The sequence below is a fragment of the Coffea arabica genome, chromosome 7c (assembly GCF_036785885.1).
Source record: "Coffea arabica cultivar ET-39 chromosome 7c, Coffea Arabica ET-39 HiFi, whole genome shotgun sequence".
Taxonomy (NCBI): domain Eukaryota; kingdom Viridiplantae; phylum Streptophyta; class Magnoliopsida; order Gentianales; family Rubiaceae; genus Coffea; species Coffea arabica.
Genome location: NC_092322.1, coordinates 3,194,724 through 3,215,711, shown reverse-complemented (window position 1 = coordinate 3,215,711; position 20,988 = coordinate 3,194,724). Strand labels below are relative to the sequence as shown.

At 39.5% G+C, this 20,988-nt stretch overlaps 1 protein-coding gene across 1 annotated transcript; it reads left to right on the top strand.

Moving 5' to 3' along the window:
- The first annotated feature begins 8,690 nt into the window (after window positions 1-8,690).
- LOC140010291 (uncharacterized) lies at window positions 8,691-9,845 on the top strand. The gene has a single exon (XM_072056849.1). It carries the CDS (start codon window positions 8,691-8,693, stop codon window positions 9,843-9,845), a length of 1,155 nt encoding a protein of 384 aa, XP_071912950.1.
- The last annotated feature ends 11,143 nt before the right edge of the window (window positions 9,846-20,988 follow it).

Genomic DNA, 20,988 nt, shown 5'->3' with positions numbered 1-20,988 from the left:
ATTAAGAGTCCGTGTCTGTCTTCATGGGCTCCGCTCATATGCGACCCCTCTCCTGTCGTGAACGGAGATTCTGACGAAGGAAATTAATGAGCTAGGAAAACATGACCAAATAATTAATGAATTACACCCACCCCAAGAGGATGAATAGTCCTGCAAATACCACCTTGAACCAAGGGGATGAAAACGTTTATTTAACACCGCTAATTTACCATATGCTTACTAATCGTGTGTACGTACAAATTTTGTGTGTTCATGGTATGGTGCTGAATTCATTTGACCTGCTCAACCATCTACGTCTTGTTCTAAACCTTTGGTGGCGACAAACAGCTTTTCGGAATCTTACCCAAAAAAAAAAAAAAAGTTTCTGTGTCCCTAAAAAAGTGGGGAAATTTTTGATGAGGCCTCTCCGCTGTAGTCTCAATCCACTCAATAATGGTTCACTACTTCAACAGTTAAACCCAAAAACCGAGAGATCAAAGTGTCTTCAATTGCGTGCAATTTCTGAAACATTTGACAGTGACTGGGGTACCATAATAATGATCCAACTGAGGCTTTTGGCACGACTGCAGAAGAACAACACGCAGAAAGACAGGTGATTAAAGAGGCGTTTCGTCCTAGTTTGCTACTAGCTTCTCCTCCTCGTCAAATCGCCATCCATCCTACTAGCACTACCAGAAACGGTACTGCACCTTCTTGGACTGGAATTTTAGCCAACACTCAACTCAACCTCGAGCGCGGCCAATCTGCGATCGTTTTTGTATACTCTCTTGTCGAACTCGGATTTCAAGTGCTTGTGAATTGTGATTAATAATCTGCTTTCGTAGGATTGCAATTGATTTGTCTTTTTCTTCTGGTTTTCCTTCGCAAAGTTTGAACCATACGATACGAATGCATTATTGTCAAAGTCAGGACCACAAACAAGCAAGTTTACGTAGTATCGCTCACAAGATTTTAGTATAGCGGCAAAGGTCATTCAGCTGGCTTTGAAAAAAGGCAAACCATAAGAGATTTTCTCGAGTACTTTGTCTGCTTCGCTGTCAATCGTAAAAAATACTCCCCAAAAGTACCTTTGGTCTGTGCTTCATGGGCTTACTTTACTTTGCCATGAGGATCCATGATTCGGGGATTCTCGGCTCGTTGACGGCCTTTAGAGTGTGGCCCTTGCCATTCCCTAATTCTTGAGCTACCCAGTTTATAAGGCCCACAGCTTTGGTTGTTGTCCTCCTATTCCGCGGCAGATACCTCACGACAATACTAGATTTTAGCTCTGGCGAGCTGCTCCACGGGCTTTACAATTAGCAAAAGTTAAAGTAAAAAAACAAACAAACAAACAAACACGCATATACACATAGGCATATCAATGAACAAAATTTGGATTGGATCGTTTTGATTCGAATCCAGACTCTTATGGATATAAAAATGTAAATCCAAACTCTAATCTTTCATTGGTTTGGTATTTAATGAGTATTTGTGGGCATTTATTTAAGCATGCAGTGATGAATTAAAATAAATATATTTTAAAAATATATAGGGTTCAAAAATAACATAAGCATCATCCAATTTATGTTTTCAACTATTAAAATTGATATTCAAGAAGTTGAATGCAATATTATGAGTTCAAAGAAAGAATCATTATCAACTACTTGTATTTATTTTCAAAGTTTCATCTGCATTCACATCTAATCTTTCATGTATTTGCCTTCACATTTTCTCCTTTGGATCTGATTTGAATCTGAATTTGAATGTGAATAATAGAAAGTCCGAAGCTATCCAAACTCGTGACTCGCTTATTGGATTTGAATCCTAATAATATCCAACCCATTAATATACCTACACACACATTAGTGAAGACCCGCCACTAAGAGGTTATAATCTGCAAAATGTCCTGCCTTAAAAACCGTCATCGAGATTTGACCCCACCAAGTCGTCTAACGATGTACTGGAAGAGACCAAATTTACTTCCTTGTTGAATAGGTAACGTTATGAGTCTACCATTGTCGCCGGTCAGCTACCAACCTATGTCGACAACCTTTGCCAGGTGAAACAGCAAACTAAAATACAAACACTTTTTTTACCATGTAAAGTCTTTATCCTTTGACAAAAATTTGGTAGACCTAATTTTGTGATCGTGTTACTCAAATTTTGACACATCTTCACGTTTTGAATTAATGTTGTGGTATAATAAATTTTGGGTCACGTGATTTAAATAAACCTGATATACTCAAGTGGGTGCTTTATCTCTTTAGTTTTGTGATTTGTATCCCTCCAAAGATATGGTAATGCATAGCCGACTATTTGGGCGTCAAAAAATGGAGCACGTCAAAAAGTTCTTACAGTTTTCCTAACTCTTATTCTTACGAAAAAAAGTTCCATCATGGATTATTAGCTATTCAAATGCTTATCCTTCATTTCAAGCCCGAAGCAATATTGTGATACGGCATTCAAAATCTATAAGTTGGCGCCTCTGCACAGAGAAAAAAAAAAAAAAAGAAGTCCGGAATGGATATGGTTTCAAGATGAGCATTATTAGCTAAGCAACTGCTGCAAAAGATAAGAATAATCAATTCATTCACAGAAGAATTCGCAAGCACCCTGATCCACATTTTTATATACTAGTATAAATACCCGTGCAACGCACAGTAGATTATATTTTTTAAAAAAATTACAATCTATAGAGGAATTTAAAAATAGTAAAATGTTATAATCACGGGCACATGAAAGTATATTTAAAAAAATGAAACTTTGTAACAATAATTCAATATATGATAAAAACATCGCCATTATTTATAAACTATCATTTTGATGAAGGTTGGATTCTAAAAAAAAATAGAAATCTATATCATAAATTGAGAGACATAAGGGTCCAATTAAATATAATTGAATATTTAATTTGATAAATAAATGAAATATTTACAAACATTTTGCCTTCGATTTGATAATCTTCTACGTAGGTGTGAACATTCTTCACACCAATCAACTCTGAGTACGAATGCCAGTATTAGGGGTTTAATTAATTCTGTTGATTTTGTGGAGTTCATACTATAAATGAGAATGCACGATTTTTGCATGAATTAATATGTTGGCCGAACAATGCACCTCCATTTTCCTGACAAGTAAAAGCATACATAATTCAAAATTATCTTTTTTTTTAGACAATTTGTAAATAATATTGTATAAAAATATATACCTTTGTTTTTAAATCTCTAAGATAAGAAGCATCACAATGAAATATGAATCGTGCGTGTCTGTCTTGAAGAGCGAGGTATAGGTTACTACAGAAATCTCTAACTTCTATGTTAACATTGCATCTGTTAAAAAGAAATTGTGATGTATGATGTAAAAAATTATATTAAAATTCAAAATATATGAAAATAATTACCTGACAATAGTGTCGACTACGTCATTACAATGGATACACACCATTTTTGTAAAATGAGACAGACATGGTTGTCCACAATTTTTGCATAATTCATGGAACATATTATCTATGTTGATACTTTGAATGTAAGCAAGTATCCGAAAATATTTAATCTAAAACAATCCAAAGAATGTATAAATTACAATTATTAATTCGAAACTATATGTAGATACTTGTTCATTACTTAATTAATTGAGAGGAATTGTACCGTAGGTATAACTGCATATTCGGATATCCATATTCACTTAGCATTTGATATCAATAATGCTCGGGACATTGTAAAACTGCATGACCGCAATCACGTCACTAATTTCTGAACACATTTATCATTCTCAAACTTGCAAATTTTTCAAATACATATTTGTAAGGGTATGAAATATTATTAATAATTTAATATTTTGGTATTTGTAAAACTTACCAACTGTGTAGATATTGAGCAAAATTCAAGTAGTAATTGACATACAATTTGCTTGCTCGAATAGTATAAAGTGACAGTCCTGCACAATGCGCTATATTTATTGATAAACTATAAAAATAAAATAAAATAAAGTGAAAACAAATTGAATTACCTTTATGGGAATCAGTAATGGCATGACGACCATCTGACACGCTCTGACACGCGCGGGCTTGTAGACACCAAATTTTGAATAATTTTATGTAGCATCTATTTCATGATTTTCATTTTAGATTGCTTGCATTTTAGTTCGTTATTGTGTGTTTTGCACTATTAGTTGTTATGATATTTTAGTTTTATTCATTTTCGCCCTTTTAGTTGACCTATTTCATTTGCTATTTATTCTTGTTTACTTTTAGTTTTAGTTTTTAGTTTAAGCTTTTAAGTTTAGCATAGAGTTTTTAGAAAAGAAAAAGAAAAAAAAAGGAAAAAGAAAAGGAAAACATCAAAAATATGTTTTAGTCATTTTGTTTTTATTCAATGCTTCCTTGAAAGAAAAATGAAAATGAAAAATCATAAAAAAAGGAGAAAAGAGAAAATTAAAGAAAAAGAAGAAAAATTCAAAAAAAAAAATAGGCTTTAGTTGGATTGGAAAAATGAAAAAAAGAGAAAAAGAAAAAAAGGAAAATTTGTTCACAAAAATATGTTTATTTCTTTAAATTCAATCTTTGGGCACTTTAGTTATTTTTATTAAGTTATTTTGAGAAAAAGAAAATGATGAAAAATGAAAAATTGAAAAGTTAAAAAATGGCCATTTTTGTTTAGTTTTTTGTTTAAAATTATTTTTGTTTTGTTATTATTATTACCTGGTTTGTGTAATTTTGTTATTATTATATTTTATCATTTCTGTAATTATCAAGTTGTGTTAAAAAAAAAAAAAAAAAAAAACCGCAGCATGCACGCTGCAATTTTTTGCAGCGTGCAAAGGGCAACCTCAATAGACATCGGAGGGCTGGAATTTGGGGTGGAAAATGAACCTCCCATCCTCACCTTTGAGATGAGGGTTGAGGGGGTTCCACGGGATGTATAAATAGAAAAGAAAGGAGCAGCCGTAAGGAGGTTTTTGGAGAGCATCGACAGGCAAACAGAAAAACTGAGCGAGGGTTTTGGGGAGAAGGGAGTTTCAGGGCAAAAGCAAAGCACAGAGAACTAGTGTAGGAGGAAGTCTGGAACAAAAAGGGAACGGCTATAGGGAAAAAGCTAACGGGGAGAAGAAAGAGTGAGAGATAGCTGAGAGAGAAAAGAGAGGGACTAAAAGAGGAAGCTACGGGAGAGTATCTGAAGAGAAGGAACCAAGCAAGAGGAAATCGAGGAAGGAGGAGCGACTTCATTGGCGTTAAAAGTTCCTGCAGCAAGCCATTTTTGGTTTCTCATTTCCGAAAAACAACGTGCTGTTTTGAGGTAACCCATTTCGTTTTTGTATCATTTATCTTGTGAGGGTTTGAGTTCATCACGTCCGTCTCTGTTTCTTTCCGTGTACGTGCATCTGTTAGTTCCTCTGTCTATGATTTCTGATGCCCTTTGAGAAATTCGAAAGCTTTACGGTAAATGGATGCTCAATGATTAGATGATTCGGCTAGAAAAGTAGTACCTTTCGATGAATCTAGTTTTGATTTGGCCGCAAGTTTCTGCTTTTGTCTATTTTTCTGTAATTAGCAACCTGGTTAGATCTTTTGGACTTGGGCAATGTTATGAGGGTTGTGTGATTTTAAATGGGCTGAGATCATTACGGTGGGATTTGTCTATTGTGAAGCTTGTCTGAGTTTTTTTTTTCTTCTTCGCATGAGTGGACTTAGTTTTGATTGAAATGGCTGCAAAAGGTTTCCTTTGTGTATATGGATGGGGATTTGCTGTGAGTTTGTTGCTTGAAATCAGAGTATGACGTTCGGGTATCTCGTTTGGGAGGTTGTATAATCTCAAATGCTTGAACTAAAAAATTGAAAATAGAATCTGGGTTTCTTGCCTGGCCAGGATCTTCAAAAATCTGCTGCAACAGGCCTGTGACTCTCGGCTTGTTGCAGCAGCATGAACATATCTTCGGTTTGCTGAACCTTTAGATTTGCTTAACATGTCTGATCTGCTTGCCATTTGCCTGAGATGTCATGAAAATGGTTGGGAGCTTAGCAGTGGAGTCTTGTAGTTCGCTTGGTCTGGTTGTCGAAAATCTGGCTGCAGTTGTCTTTCTTTCTTTCGTTGTCAGTCAAATCAGATTTGTCATCTTAATCCTGCAAGCAAAACTTCATGTTTTGATTTGGGACAATAATTTCTGGTTTGATGAACTTGTGTGTATGATGAAATGGGTGTGTTTTGCTGGAAATTTCAGGTCATAGTTTAGCAGACCTTGAGTTTATTTTGCTGCACTGTCTTGCCAAGAGTTTCATCAATTGCCGAAGGCTGGCTGCAGAATCTTGTTAATTTTTGTAGCTTGCGTGACATGCCTCCAAGATTGCATTTGTTAGTAAATGTTGAGTTGTGTGAAGTTAACTTCAGTTGGTGTGAACCTTTGTTTGCTGAAAGTTGCATCGAGTACCGAAGTTTGTGTGCAGAAAATTACAGCAGAGATATTTAGTTGGAAATTGCAGAAATTTAAGCTTCACGTAGTTGCATGTTTTTGCATGAAAATAATTTCCAAAATTGCACTTTGGCCCCCAAGTCTCCTATAATGCTAATTTGGCCCAAGTAATTGAAAAGGCTAATCAATTGGGTCCCTGTGATTTTTGCAGCAATATTATAAAGGCTCAATTAAGTTCTAATTTTTGCAAATAAATCTTAGAATAGTTGAATTTTAAGCCATTACTTGACCTTTTTCTTGCCTTTGGATTTTGAAGTGCCTAGAAGTGTTTGATAAGCTTGAGTGTTTGGTTAATGTTCACATTTGAGTATTTGGTAGCATTAATATTTTAATTCAATTGCTTGTTTGCTTTCATTGGTTACCATGTTTTGCTAAGGTGATGCTTAATGCATGGATTGGTGAACCTTGTGTCTAAATGAGCTTGTGATTGCCTATTTCCTTTAATTTCCCTAAAATAAGTTGATTACTTGACTTTTTCTTGCTTTTGGATCTTTAAAGCTCTTAAAACGTTTTAATTGGTTTTGGTTTGATTGATTGATGGTTGCTTTTGGATCCTAAAATGCAAAGTGAAACCACTCATTGACCCTTAATTGATCTTGGGCTCTTGAAATTCTATAATAATTAATCGGACTTGAGGGGTTGTTAATATTCATGTTGAGATGGTTTAGATGATCGGTTGGTCTAATTTGTTTTTTATTTGGTCATTTCTAAGTTGCAAAGTGAGGACGGATTCGATGTTTGATGGATTCCGATTGTCATATTTGTCTTTTATCATTATATTGGTGCATTAATCCTTTCCTTTGAATGGTTTTAGCCCAAATTAGCTTCTTCTTTAGTGACCATAGCCCAAGTTGAGTCTTGTTCACCTTACTAGCATTACACACGGGGGAGGTACAATTTCTCTTATCCCTTTTTGTCTCTCCTATGTGACCTTATGTGTTATGTGAATATGCCTGTCTACTTCGCTTTCCTTACCTCCTTGCATGCATTTACTTACTTTTTACTTTTATTTAAGTTTTATGGGGTATGTGTACACCTCTTGGCTTGTAATAGATAGGGCTCGGAGAGCATCTGGTCCATTTCCCCTTCCCCTTGGTTGCTTGCTTTTGTTGCTACATGTTTAATTGCTTTATTAGGTTCTTGCATCTAGTCGAGCATACTAAGTGCTACGTGTTACGTGTTTACGAGCGTTTTGGCATGTCTACTTGTTTTCATAACCATGAATGAATGGAATGGATGAATGTACGTCACCACACTAGTCCAACGCTAGTTGTGACTTCTTTTATCGTTTCCACTAGTCCAACGCTAGTCGGAATTCATAGAATCGGTTAGTCCAACGCTAGACCCTTAGGGATTTCCCCTCGTTAGCACATCATTTGCTTGTTCACCACATATCACGCATTTTCCTTAGTTTTATCATTTGGCATGATCCTCGAACCCCTTTTCCCCTCATTTTGGGTTTTGCATCCCATACTAGCTATAGGGTTCATTTTGTTTGAGCGTCCCCCTCCGATAAGGGAAACGAGCGAGTGTGGCTACTCGATAGCCTTAGCACGCTAGTTTCGCCTTCTAATCCAAGGGAAAATCGAAGTCGAAAAGTTAGAAGTCAACCCCCGTACCCGACTTGTTGCATTCCCCTAGGGTCATACTTTCCTAGGCTAGAGTCAGCCTCACCCTATTTTAAGCACAATAGGCACGAGGGAAGGGGTTCCACCCCTTTTACTTGCTTTATTGTTTTTTTTTTCTTCTTAATTGCTCCCAATGTGTTATGTGTACTATCAATTGCACTAACCATTCTTTTGTTTTCTTGGATTGCATTCATGTGCCTTAGCAATAAGAGGCCTTTTTGGCACTCTTTTAGTGACTCACCCACTAGATAGCTCACATGTTTAAATTTCAGTTATTGCACTTGATTTCCAATAAATACATTTCATTTTAGACCTTTTTCCCCCCGATGCATTATTTATATCCTTTAGGCAATATTTGTCACATATTTATATCGCTTCAATAAATGGCATCATGCATAAACCATAGAAAGGGAATGCCACATAGGGAATCCCGGGTTTTAGGAATAAGCCACCTTGTGTCTCGGATACTTAATCCAACGAGACTTGCATGTTTACAATTTTGCTTAACCTTCGGGGTAAAATTCCAAGGTAAGGTACTAAAAGTGAATTCTTCCTCAGATGGCTCCATGCCGAATGTTAAACCATATACCTCGTGAGCTGATAGATTGGAAGAACAACATGGCGCATGAGGTGAACCGATTGTTCCCGTACATAGGGCATCTACCGAGTCTTTTGAACATAGCCCCAAACATGGCAATCATTGAAGCACTACTTGAGTATTGGGATCCTAAAGGCTCTGTTTTTCGATTTGGGGAATGCGAGTTAACACTCACTCTAGAAGAGATAGAAGGATTGTTGCAGATGCCTGGGAAGGGAAGCCCTATGGTGTACCCAACTAGTGGCACTAGAGAGCAGTTTTGCAAGTTTCTGGGTTTGGGACGAGCTAGTATGAACCAGCACCCGGACGCAAAATCATGTCCACTGGAGTTATTGTACGAACGATTTGGGAGAAGGGACTCTTATGATCAACACCATGACGACTTCTTCATTAGCAAAGAGGAGTGGGAAGGAAAGCGAGTCCAAGTCTTTGGACTAGCCTTGACTAGTCTACTTTTATTCCCGCAAAAGCATGGGAAGGTTACCTTTTCAACAATCAACATGATGCAAAACGTGTTTCTAGGAATTAAGGAGAAGACCCCTACTTTGGTGCCTATCATCATTGCTGATATCTTCACTGCCGTTACTGAATGCCAAAAGAAGAGGGGGTTTTTCTATGCATCCAACCTGGTGCTCCAAATGTGGGCCATGGAACATCTGTCAAAAAGAGCGCTAAATCCATTGGGGTCCTGTCTTCCAACAGCAAACTGGGTCGAGTCGCACCGAGAAAGGGTTAGCAGATACTATCGAATAGCGTCTCCAAGCTTGTTTATTCAGGAATTCAATGCTCTGACTTCGGATAAGATACAATGGGTTCTCGATTGGACGAAAGTAAGGGATCCGGCTTTCAAGACTACGCAATTTGACTTCATTCCGTTAGCAAGTACCAGTGGGTTGATTATGTACATTCCACAACGAGTTATGAGACAGTTCGGGTACCCGCAGAGAGTGCCAATCATACAAGAAATGGGAAGTATCGAGCTTAATACAGTTGCTGAATGCCGAAGTATGGTGTTGGAAGCTTGGGGGAATCTGTGTAGTTTGGACAACCTGCATTTGGACCAAGTGAATAAAGAAGAGCCTAGGGTCGTCTTGGAGTACAACGACTGGATCAAATCAATAATAGAACAAGGAAGAGAAAGGGTACCGTCAGTCGCTATTACTTTAGAAGAGTAGAATGAGAAATTGAGGAGAGAATTGGAAGACCATCAGCTGCAGATCATGGTGGCTGACCAAACATTGGAAGCAGCCCGTGCGCAATTGAGGAAAGAGGCAAGGAAGACCGAGAAGTTGGAAAAGGCATTGAGTGCATTTGATAAAATCCAAGATGAAATTCGAAAGCTTAGTATCGGGAGTTCTAGGGAATCCCAACACACTAGACTAGCCAGGCATGAAGATTTTGTAAGAATGGTCAGTCGAACCATCAATGAAGTTGTAAAGAAGGACTGAGCTTATCCATATTTTAATGAGAATTCCTGCTTTTATGTTCACTTACAGGTTTGAAAATGGGATTTTACCCCGAAGGCTTGCATCATGCTAGACCTACCCTTGGCACAAAAGGGCCCCCCAAATAGGACATGCATCCGAATTGTTCAAATAGTTATAACTCATGTCTTTTTCTTTTTCTTTTTCTCTTTTGAATAAATTGCAGAAATTCAATAACGATTGGTTTATCTAAAGCAGTCTTTTGCGTTCTCAGGTAAAATTTTTCAAAATAGCTTTTCGGAAAAACCCCATTATTACGCGATCCCGAAGTAGAGCCCAAAGGAATCGTGTAAACATGAGTAATCAACCTGAATCGTCCGACAAGACCGCTGCTGCTTCTCAACCAGAAGTCCCGAGTCCTGGAGTTCAGTTGGCCGAGTTACTTGCTAAGTTTGGGGAGATGGCCTTTGAGATGGTTGCCCAAAAGAAGATAATAGACGAGCTTGTCAGTAGCGGGGTACAGCCGGAGCTTCCGCACGTAATACAACTGCAATCTGAACCCTTTGTTATTCCTACAGTTCAAACTACTGTTCCCATGCAAGGTCCACCCGAAGGGACTTTCACCTACCCCACCGTTCATCTGCCATACACTTACCCTCCTAATCCTTCATTTTTCTCTACTCATATGCAAGGCCCACAACCTCAAGTCACTGCAAATATACCACCTGAGACACAAGCTTTTTATTACCCCACCACTGAGCCTTATCTGCCGGACCATTTTATTCAAACCAAACCAGAGGTGGGAGGATCCTCTGCTCCCATTGATGTGAAGTTATTAAAGCGCCTGGACCGTTTCGATGAATTCATGAGAAAGAGTCAGGTGCTGAACAAGCAAGGAGTTTTGGATTACGATGAGCTGTGTCTCTTTCCGAATGTGCAACTGCCTGAGGGGTTCAAAACTCCTAAGTTTAACAAATACGATGGGACGGGTAATCCCAAGACGCACCTCCGACTATTTGCAAACAAATTGGGAAAGCCTGTGGACGATAAAAACTTGCCTCTAAGGTTGTTCCCCGAAAGTCTGGAAGGGGACGCACTTGACTGGTATTCAAATCTGAAACCTGAAGACGTAAGAACCTGGATTGACTTGTCCAAGGCTTTCGTAAGGCAATATGAGTATAATTGTGAGTTGGCACCGACTAGAACCACCTTGGAAGGAACCAAAAGAAAACCCTCCGAAGATCACAAGACTTATGCCAAGAGGTGGAGGAAAATAGCTGCCAAGGTGGAGCCTCCGATGACCGAGGAAGAAATCATCCGTACTTTCATCAAGGCCCATGATCCTCCATATTTTGAAGAAATTTTCCGTATGACTGGATGTTCATTCGCGGCAATTGTAAATAAACTTGAAGAATTCGACGACTTTGTACGAGCCGGAAAAATTGTTAATGTGTCTGCCCTGAAATCGCAAGTGGAAGCTTTGCAAGGGCGAGGAAGCAGTGAAAAGAAACCACAATTCAAAAAGAAAGAAGGAGATACAACCTTTGTTTGGAACCACAATCCTTCACTCCGACCCCGATACCAGCACAACCCAACCTACCAGCAACCTTACCATTACTACTCAAACCCACACCCTGTATATACTACCAACATCCACCACCCTCGACCTCGCCCAAACTATACTAACCCACCTTCAGCCCCTTTTCAAATTTCTCAACCAAATCCACCCCAAAACCGACCTCGACCTCCATTTAACCCAAGATTTTCTCCTCCAAATAGACCTGCTTACAACTATCCTCAACCCACTGAACCCTACAACAGATCTCCTAGCCGTACTTTTACCAATTTAGGCAGGCCTTTAGACCAATTATATGACCAGTTAAGGGCCTCCGGAAAAATTGGCACAGTACCCCCTCCTACCTATCCGTATGGCATGCCCGCCTGGTATAACCCGCAAGCTGTTTGCGCATATCATTCGGGGGCCCCTGGGCATGCAACTTTGGATTGCAAGGCGCTAAAGCATAAAGTTCAGGATATGGTTGAGTCTGGAGAAATCGTGATCAGAAAGAGGGAGCCGCAAGGGCCAAACGTAAATCAAAACCCCTTGCCAGAGCATGTTGGGGTTATTATGGACGATGCGGAGTACGAGGAACAAATCAAGAAATTGGCAATAGAAGCTGAAGTGTTTGGGGTCACGGACCAACCGTTTGTCATAGAGTTGCCATTCGAAGAAGATAACAAGCCTTTTGTCTTGGACCTCACGCCAGCAGAGAATGAAGCTTTGAAACCGGTAGTCATCGAATTCCCGAAGCAGGAGCCCGTATTAAGTCTGCAACAAGTGCCATGGAATTACGATGAGCCTAGCATACAGATCGGGGAGAATTCAACCGCAAAGAAGGAAGTGTCAGTAGTTACCAGATCGGGGAAGACTGTAAATCCATTTGAGACTACTACTCCAATTCAAGCCAATAGTTTTGAGTCACCCATCAAACCAACAATCACCGAGAAAGAAGCCGTGGATTTCCTTAAACGACTCCAGAGAAGTGAATACAACATAGTGGAAAAGCTAAGCAAATCACCTGCCCAGATAACCATGTTGGACCTACTTTTCTCTTCGGACGTGCATAGGGATGCATTGATCGACGTATTAACAAGAGCTCAAATTCCGAGGGACATTTCTGTTGATAATTTTTCAAACGTGGTGGGGAGCGTATTATTCAACAAGCAAATTGTTTTTTCTGACGATGAATTGCCGACGGAGGGCATCGGACATAATAGGGCGTTGTACATAACAGTGAGGTGCAATGAAAAAATGCTGCCTAAGGTGTTAATCGATAATGGATCCGCACTGAATATCTGTCCTTAGAGCACCTTAGAGAAACTAGGGTTGCAAGACATCAAGCTGAAGCCTTTAGGGACTATCGTTAGAGGGTTTGATGGAGCGCAGAGGGAGCCAATAGGAGAGGCAGATTTAGTAATCGAGATGGGGCCCGCCCAATTTCAAATAACTTGCCAAGTCATGAACTTCCCGAGCATTTATAATATTTTACTTGGAAGGCCATGGATTCACAAGTCTGGGGCCGTGCCGTCTTCGTTGCATCAATTACTCAAGTTCGTGGTAAATGACAAACTAATCACTATCTTTGCTGAAGAGGACTGCCTGGTGATCACCGATTCTGGAGTTAAAGAGGAGGGTAGTCAAAGTGTTACCATGTCCCCTCACAGCACATCCGATATAGTCTCCGTAAGTTGGATAACCACGGAGGAACAAACTCTCTCAAAGGCCAGCGTAATGATGGCCAGAGAAATGATTCGTGGAGGATACAAATTCGACAAGGGGTTGGGGCGTGAACTGCAAGGGATCCTGAAGCCAGTGAAGATAGTAGAAAAGAGGGATACCTTCGGTTTGGGTTTCAGACCAACCGCCAAGGATTTCAAGGAGATGAAGGAGCGTAAAAGAGCAGAAAAAGAGGGCCGGCAAAGGGTTTTCGATATTCCACCGCTACGGTATACTTTTCCCCGGCCAGCTGAAATAATCACATCAGAGGATAATTCAACTGAAGAAATCGAGGATAGTTTGTCCCAACTGTTCATTGGGGCAATATTTGAAGACAATTTCCCGAACGAGGCCGAATTTCCTGACATCCCTGAAGGGTCGATTTCCAATTGGACAGCTGAATTTCTGCCTATTCGGAAGGAGTTTCGGTAAACTGAAAGGGGTTTATCATTCATATGAATTCATGAAAAATACTTTTGCATCTGTAAATAGCCAATGAAAACAATTTTCCTTTTGCGCATGTAAATATTGTTAAATTTTCATTTTCACTTGCTTTCAATCAAAGGTCTTTATGAAAATGCACAAGTTGTTCTTGTCATGTTGTGTTGTCTATATTCATGTGGTTTGTTCATTTGTTTGTTGTATGCTTATTTGCTTATTATCCCACATTCGTTAATTCTTTCAGATGGCCAAAAATAAAACTGTTTGACCCTTTGGATATTACTATTCTGGAATTCGATAATGGCAATCTCTATATCACTCACAACTTGGAGGTCTGTGAATCCGAAATCCAAAGTGAGAGTGATAATGAGGAGGTATTCGATTCTTTTGTAAAGGACCTTGAACAATATGAGAAAAAACCAAAACCGAACCTGGAAGAAACAGAAAAGGTTAACATTGGCACTGAGGATGAAGTTAAGGAGGTGCAGATAAGTATTCATTTGAATGAAGGGCAGAAAAAGGAGATGCTTGAATTCTTGACCATGTTCCAGGATGTATTTGCGTGGTCCTATGATGATATGACTGGCATTTCAACTGATGTGGTAGTGCATAGATTGCCCACAGACCCTTCTTTTCCACCCGTAAAACAAAAACCCCGAAAATTCAAACCAGATATGAACCTCAAAATAAAAGAGCAAATTGAAAAACAACTCAAAACCAATATCATCATTGTTTCCCATTACCCAATTTGGCTTTCAAATCCAGTCCCTGTTCCAAAAAAGAGTGGAGAGGTGAGAGTTTGTGTTGACTATAGAGACCTTAATAAAGCCAGTCCTAAGGATGATTTCCCTCTACCAAATATTCACATTCTCTTAGACAATACTGCCGAACATGAGATTGAAATCTTTTGCGATTGTTTTGCTGGCTACCACCAAATTTTGATGGCAGAGGAGGATAGGGAGAAGACTGCTTTCATTACCCCTTGGGGCACATTTTACTACCGAGTGATGCCTTTCGGTTTAAAGAATGCAGGGGCAACATATCAGAGGACCATGACAACCCTATTTCATGATATGATCCACCGGGAGATGGAGGTCTACGTGGATGATATTATAATCAAGTCTAAAAGGGCAGAAAACCACTTGGTTGATCTGAAGAAATTGTTCGAGAGACTACGGAGGTACAATTTGAAGTTAAATCCTGCAAAATGCGCCTTCGGAGCACCTGCGGGTAAGCTGTTGGGATTTATAGTCAGTAAGAGAGGCATAGAGATAGATCCATCAAAAATCAAAGCAATTCGAGATATGCCGGTGCCAAAAACTCAGAAGGACGTGAGGGGTTTTTTAGGAAAGATCAATTTTATTGGGAGGTTCATCGGCCAACTAACTGCCACATGCGAGCCGTTGTTCAAATTATTGAGAAAGAATGTGCCGTTGTATTGGAATGAGGAGTGCCAACAAGCTTTTGACAAGATTAAAGATTATTTGTTGCATCCACCAGTCTTAGTGCCGCCCAAACCGGGCCGACCTTTGATTATGTATTTATCCGTGCTTGAAGGAGCAGTAGGGTGTGTTCTAGGTCAGCACGACGACTCTGGAAGGAAAGAACAAGCCATTTACTATCTAAGCAAAAAGTTCACGCAGTACGAGGCTAATTATTCATTCATTGAGAAAAGCTGCTGTGCATTGGCCTGGGCAGCCCAGAAGTTGAGACACTATCTGTTGAGTCATACCACGTATCTTATTTTCCGGTCTGATCCTTTGAAGTATCTTTTGGAGAAGCCGATGCTGACTGGGCGTTTGGCGAAATGGCAAATAATTCTCTCAGAATTCGATATTATTTTTACCTCACAAAAGGCGGTCAAGGGGCAAGCTATAGCTGATCATTTGGCGGAAAATCCAAGGGATGATGATTATCAACCACTTCGTACTTATTTCCCTGACGAGAGGGTCCTATTTGTAGGCGCTGCAGATGATATAAGTGAACAAAGTCCTGAATGGAGGCTTTTCTTCGATGGAGCTTCGAATTCTCTCGGAGCTGGAATTGGAGTTGTTTTGGTGTCACCCGAAGGGAAGCACTACCCTGCCGCTGCCAAATTGCAATTCGCTTGCACGAATAACATGGCTGAATATGAAGCCTGCATTTTTGGTCTCAAAATGGCTTTGGAGATGGAAATCAAGGAGTTGATAGCTTTTAGTGATTCAGATTTGCTCGTACACCAAACTTTGAAGCAATGGATAACCAAAGATTCGAAAATTCTACCCTACCATTGTAGTCTGCTCACTTTGGCCAAGCAGTTTCAAAATTTGGAGTTTAGGCATCTCCCGAGAGCCCGAAACGCATTTGCTGATGCTTTGACCACCTTGGCTTCCATGATCCAATATCCAGATGAATTGAAGATCGAACCAATCCAAATTCAACTTCAAAACAAGCCAGCCCACTGCTGGGCTGCAGACGAGTCCTCGAATACTACTCCTTGGTTTAATGATCTTAAAGAGTTTCTCAAAACTGGGTCCTACCCTCAGCATGCTGGTACAAAAGACAAGAGTTTTCTACGTAGAATGGCTTCAAAATTTTTCTTAAATGGAGAAGTCTTGTACAAAAGAACCTCGGATTTGAACCTTTTAAGGTGTGTTGATGAAGATGAAGCTCAATATATGATGAAAGAAATGCATAGTGGCGTTTGTGGACCTCACATGAATGGCCATTTGCTAGCGAAGAAAATCATGAGAACCGGATACTTCTGGCTTACTATGGAGCATGATTGTATAGACTTTGTCCGGAGATGTATAAAATGCCAAATGCACGGTGACATTATACGCGCTCCATCCACTGAGTTGCATAGCATGACCGCCCCGTGGCCCTGTTCAATGTGGGGTATGGACGTGATTGGTACAATCGATGCTCCTGCTTCAAATGGACATCGATTTATATTGGTGGCGATTGAGTACTTTACCAAGTGGGTTGAAGCAGAGTCGTTTAAACATGTGACGAAGAAAGTAGTTGCCAATTTCTTGAGAGATCACATCATCTGTCGCTTTGGAGTGCCTGAAACGCTTATCACTGACAATGCCAAGAATCTGAACAATGACATGGTGGATGGACTATGCGAGCAGTTCAAGATCAGACACCGCAACTCCGCCATTTATAGGCCTCAGATGAACGGAGCTGTAGAAGCCGCGAATAAGAATTTGAAGAAGATTATCCGCAAAATGACTGAAAGGCATCGCGAATGGCATGACAAGTTGCCTTATGCACTAATGGCGTATCGGACTTCTATCCGGACATCGACTGGGGCAACGCCATATTTACTGATGTATGGAATGGAAGCTGTATTACCAGCCGAAGTTGAAATTCCTTCGTTGCGAATCCTTATGGAGGCTAAATTGGAGGAGGCTGACTGGATAAAGCAGCGCCATGAGCAATTGACGTTGATCGATGAAAGGCGATTCAACGCTATCTGTCATGGTCAGTGCTATCAGAAACGGGTGGCCCGAGCTTACAACAAAAAGGTCCATCGGCGTGCATTTGAAGAAGGTGACAAAGTGCTAAAGCGAATTTTGTCGATGCAAGATGAAGCTAAAGGCAAATTTGCTCCGAATTGGCAAGGGCCGTTCATTGTCCAAAAGGTATTACCTGGCGGAGCCCTTATTTTAGCAGAAATGGACGGACGAGCATTCCCTCAACCCATCAACTCAGATATGTGCAAAAAGTTTTTCATTTGATAATGCAAATTTTCTTCAGAAATTCATGCAAATGGCGAAATGCAAGTCAGGCCATCTTCTTTTACACTTAAAATATTTTATCCCTACTTGTCCCCTTTGAGCCATCAGAATTGACAAAATTTTCGTTTGATAACCCTTGAGAATTGCAAACCCCACACTGGGGCAAATTTATTTCGAAAAAAAAAGAGAAGAAAGAACCCTTACACTGGGGCAAATTTAGTTTTCAAAGAAAAATGCAAAAGTGAGGGAAATGCAATGAAGAAAATGCAAAGAGTGAAAATCCGATCAAACTGGGGCAAAATTTTCCCCGGTTTCGTTCAAAATCGGAAATGATTTCAGAATAGAGCAATCTCAATTTATTTTACCCCTGGCATCGAATTTGCTTTCAAGCCTTAACCTTTCTGGAAAAACACCCCACCTGACCTCATTACAAAGCCCAAAGTCCTGGCTTCTGTCATGTGTTGCATTTCTATTAGCAAAATTTGATAATCAACTGGCAAGTGATGTCCGCAATGCCTTCGCCTAATCTACAAGGGAAGTGCATTTTACTGATGCCTGAAACCTTTAACTCATATTTCTGAGTCAATCATGGTCGAGATGTGTCTTTATTCTTTAGGTGAAAACCCGAAAGGGCGCCTCGTAAAAAAAAAAAAAAAAGAGCCAAAAAGAAAAACAAAAACAAAAAGAAAAGACAAAAAGGAAAAGGAAAAGCAAAAACAAAAAGGGTAGGGGCAACCTTGGTGAAAACCCGAAAGGGCGCCAAGGAGGGTTTTTCGCAACGGACGAGCGCAAGAAGGAACAGCTGGTGACCTGGTTCATTTAGGGTTTTCCTCATATTTGTGATACTTCTGCCGATATCGGATTCCGAAGCAAAATATCCAAAGTCTTGAATATGATTTCCGTTGGCTAAATTTGTATTGTTCTTTACAAATATTCTTTTGCAAAATGTATCTTTATGAACCTTTTTGGTTGTTCTCAATTATTTGTGTATGACTGCTTATGATTGTCTATATTCTTTTGCATCTTTGCCTGACATAGGAAATAATCTAGCATATACATTGATCGTTATATGATAAATTTTCACGCATCACTCTTTCACCATTGAATTCAAATGAATGATAAACCCAAAGGTTTGTGCAAAAATAGGGGATTCAATCATCAGTTACAGGGAGTAACGTACAACAAAGCTACCACCTGGATTGGGTGACGTGGTAAGTCCGTATTTTATCGGTCTCAGAAATTGAAAGGTTTCAAGTTCGACTAAGGCAGATGCCGCCGAGCCGAAGTAAAAGCATCACAAGACTCATGTTTACACGGTTCTCAAGGCAAACCGGATCAAGTGATGGTGGCAAGTCCATATATTTTCTTTTCTCCTTGCAGGAACGTTGCATTTACAAATGAGAACAACCACTCTCCTCTTCACACAGAAATCAATGTCAGAAACAACTTCTCAGTAATCAAAAACGAAATGATCACAAGGAACAACATCAGCTATCGTTTTAGCTAAACCTCCCTCTTGGTACCAAGGGTTGAAATACTCCCAGGTAAAGACTCAATTCATTATTTAAACTTCCCCAGTGAAGTCCCGTTTAAATTCCTGTTCGGGTCAGTCCCGTTTAAATTCTGTTCGGGCCAGTCCCGTTTAAATCCTGTTCGGGCCAGTCCCGTTTAAATTCTGTTCGGGTCAGTCCCGTTTAAATTCTGTTTGGGTCAGTCCCGTTTAAATTCCTGTTCGGGTCAGTCCCGTTTAAATTCTGTTCGGGTCAGTCCCGTTTAAATTCTGTTCGGGTCAGTCCCGTTTAAATTTCTGTTCGGGTCAGTCCCGTTTAAATTTCTGTTCGGGTCAGTCCCGTTTAAATTCCGTTCGGGTCAGTCCCGTTTAATTCCTGTTCGGGTCAGTCCCGTTTAAATTCCGTTCGGGTCAGTCCCGTTTAATTCCTGTTCGGGTCAGTCCCGTTTAAATTCTGTTCGGGCCAGTCCCGTTTAAATTCCTGTTCGGGTCAGTCCCGTTTAAATTTCTGTTCGGGTCAGTCCCGTTTAAATTCTGTTCGGGCCAGTCCCGTTTAAATTCCTGTTCGGGCCAGTCCCGTTTAAATTCCTGTTCGGGTCAGTCCCGTTTTATTTTTCATGCTCGGGTCAGTCCCGTATTAGAATTCCTGTTCGTTGGAATCTTTTGCAGCCCAATAACACAGGTAAGTATTTGGTGTCTACTTCTTTGTCTCAAGTTTTTTCAAAACTCAGACAAAGAGGGGCAAACTGTAGACACCAAATTTTGAATAATTTTATGTAGCATCTATTTCATGATTTTCATTTTAAATTGCTTGCATTTTAGTTCGTTATTGTGTGTTTTGCACTATTAGTTGTTATGATATTTTAGTTTTATTCATTTTCGCCCTTTTAGTTGACCTATTTCATTTGCTATTTATTCTTGTTTACTTTTAGTTTTAGTTTTTAGTTTAAGCTTTTAAGTTTAGCATAGAGTTTTTAGAAAAGAAAAAGAAAAAAAAAGGAAAAAGAAAAGGAAAACATCAAAAATATGTTTTAGTCATTTTGTTTTTATTCAATGCTTCCTTGAAAGAAAAATGAAAATGAAAAATCATAAAAAAAGGAGAAAAGAGAAAATTAAAGAAAAAGAAGAAAAATTCAAAAAAAAAATAGGCTTTAGTTGGATTGGAAAAATGAAAAAAAGAGAAAAAGAAAAAAAGGAAAATTTGTTCACAAAAATATGTTTATTTCTTTAAATTCAATCTTTGGGCACTTTAGTTATTTTTATTAAGTTATTTTGAGAAAAAGAAAATGATGAAAAATGAAAAATTGAAAAGTTAAAAAATGGCCATTTTTGTTTAGTTTTTTGTTTAAAATTATTTTTGTTTTGTTATTATTATTACCTGGTTTGTGTAATTTTGTTATTATTATATTTTATCATTTCTGTAATTATCAAGTTGTGTTTAAAAAAAAAAAAAAACAAACCGCAGCATGCACGCTGCAATTTTTTGCAGCGTGCAAAGGGCAACCTCAATAGACATCGGAGGGCTGGAATTTGGGGTGGAAAATGAACCTCCCATCCTCACCTTTGAGATGAGGGTTGAGGGGGTTCCACGGGATGTATAAATAGAAAAGAAAGGAGCAGCCGTAAGGAGGTTTTTGGAGAGCATCGACAGGCAAACAGAAAAACTGAGCGAGGGTTTTGGGGAGAAGGGAGTTTCAGGGCAAAAGCAAAGCACAGAGAACTAGTGTAGGAGGAAGTCTGGAACAAAAAGGGAACGGCTATAGGGAAAAAGCTAACGGGGAGAAGAAAGAGTGAGAGATAGCTGAGAGAGAAAAGAGAGGGACTAAAAGAGGAAGCTACGGGAGAGTATCTGAAGAGAAGGAACCAAGCAAGAGGAAATCGAGGAAGGAGGAGCGACTTCATTGGCGTTAAAAGTTCCTGCAGCAAGCCATTTTTGGTTTC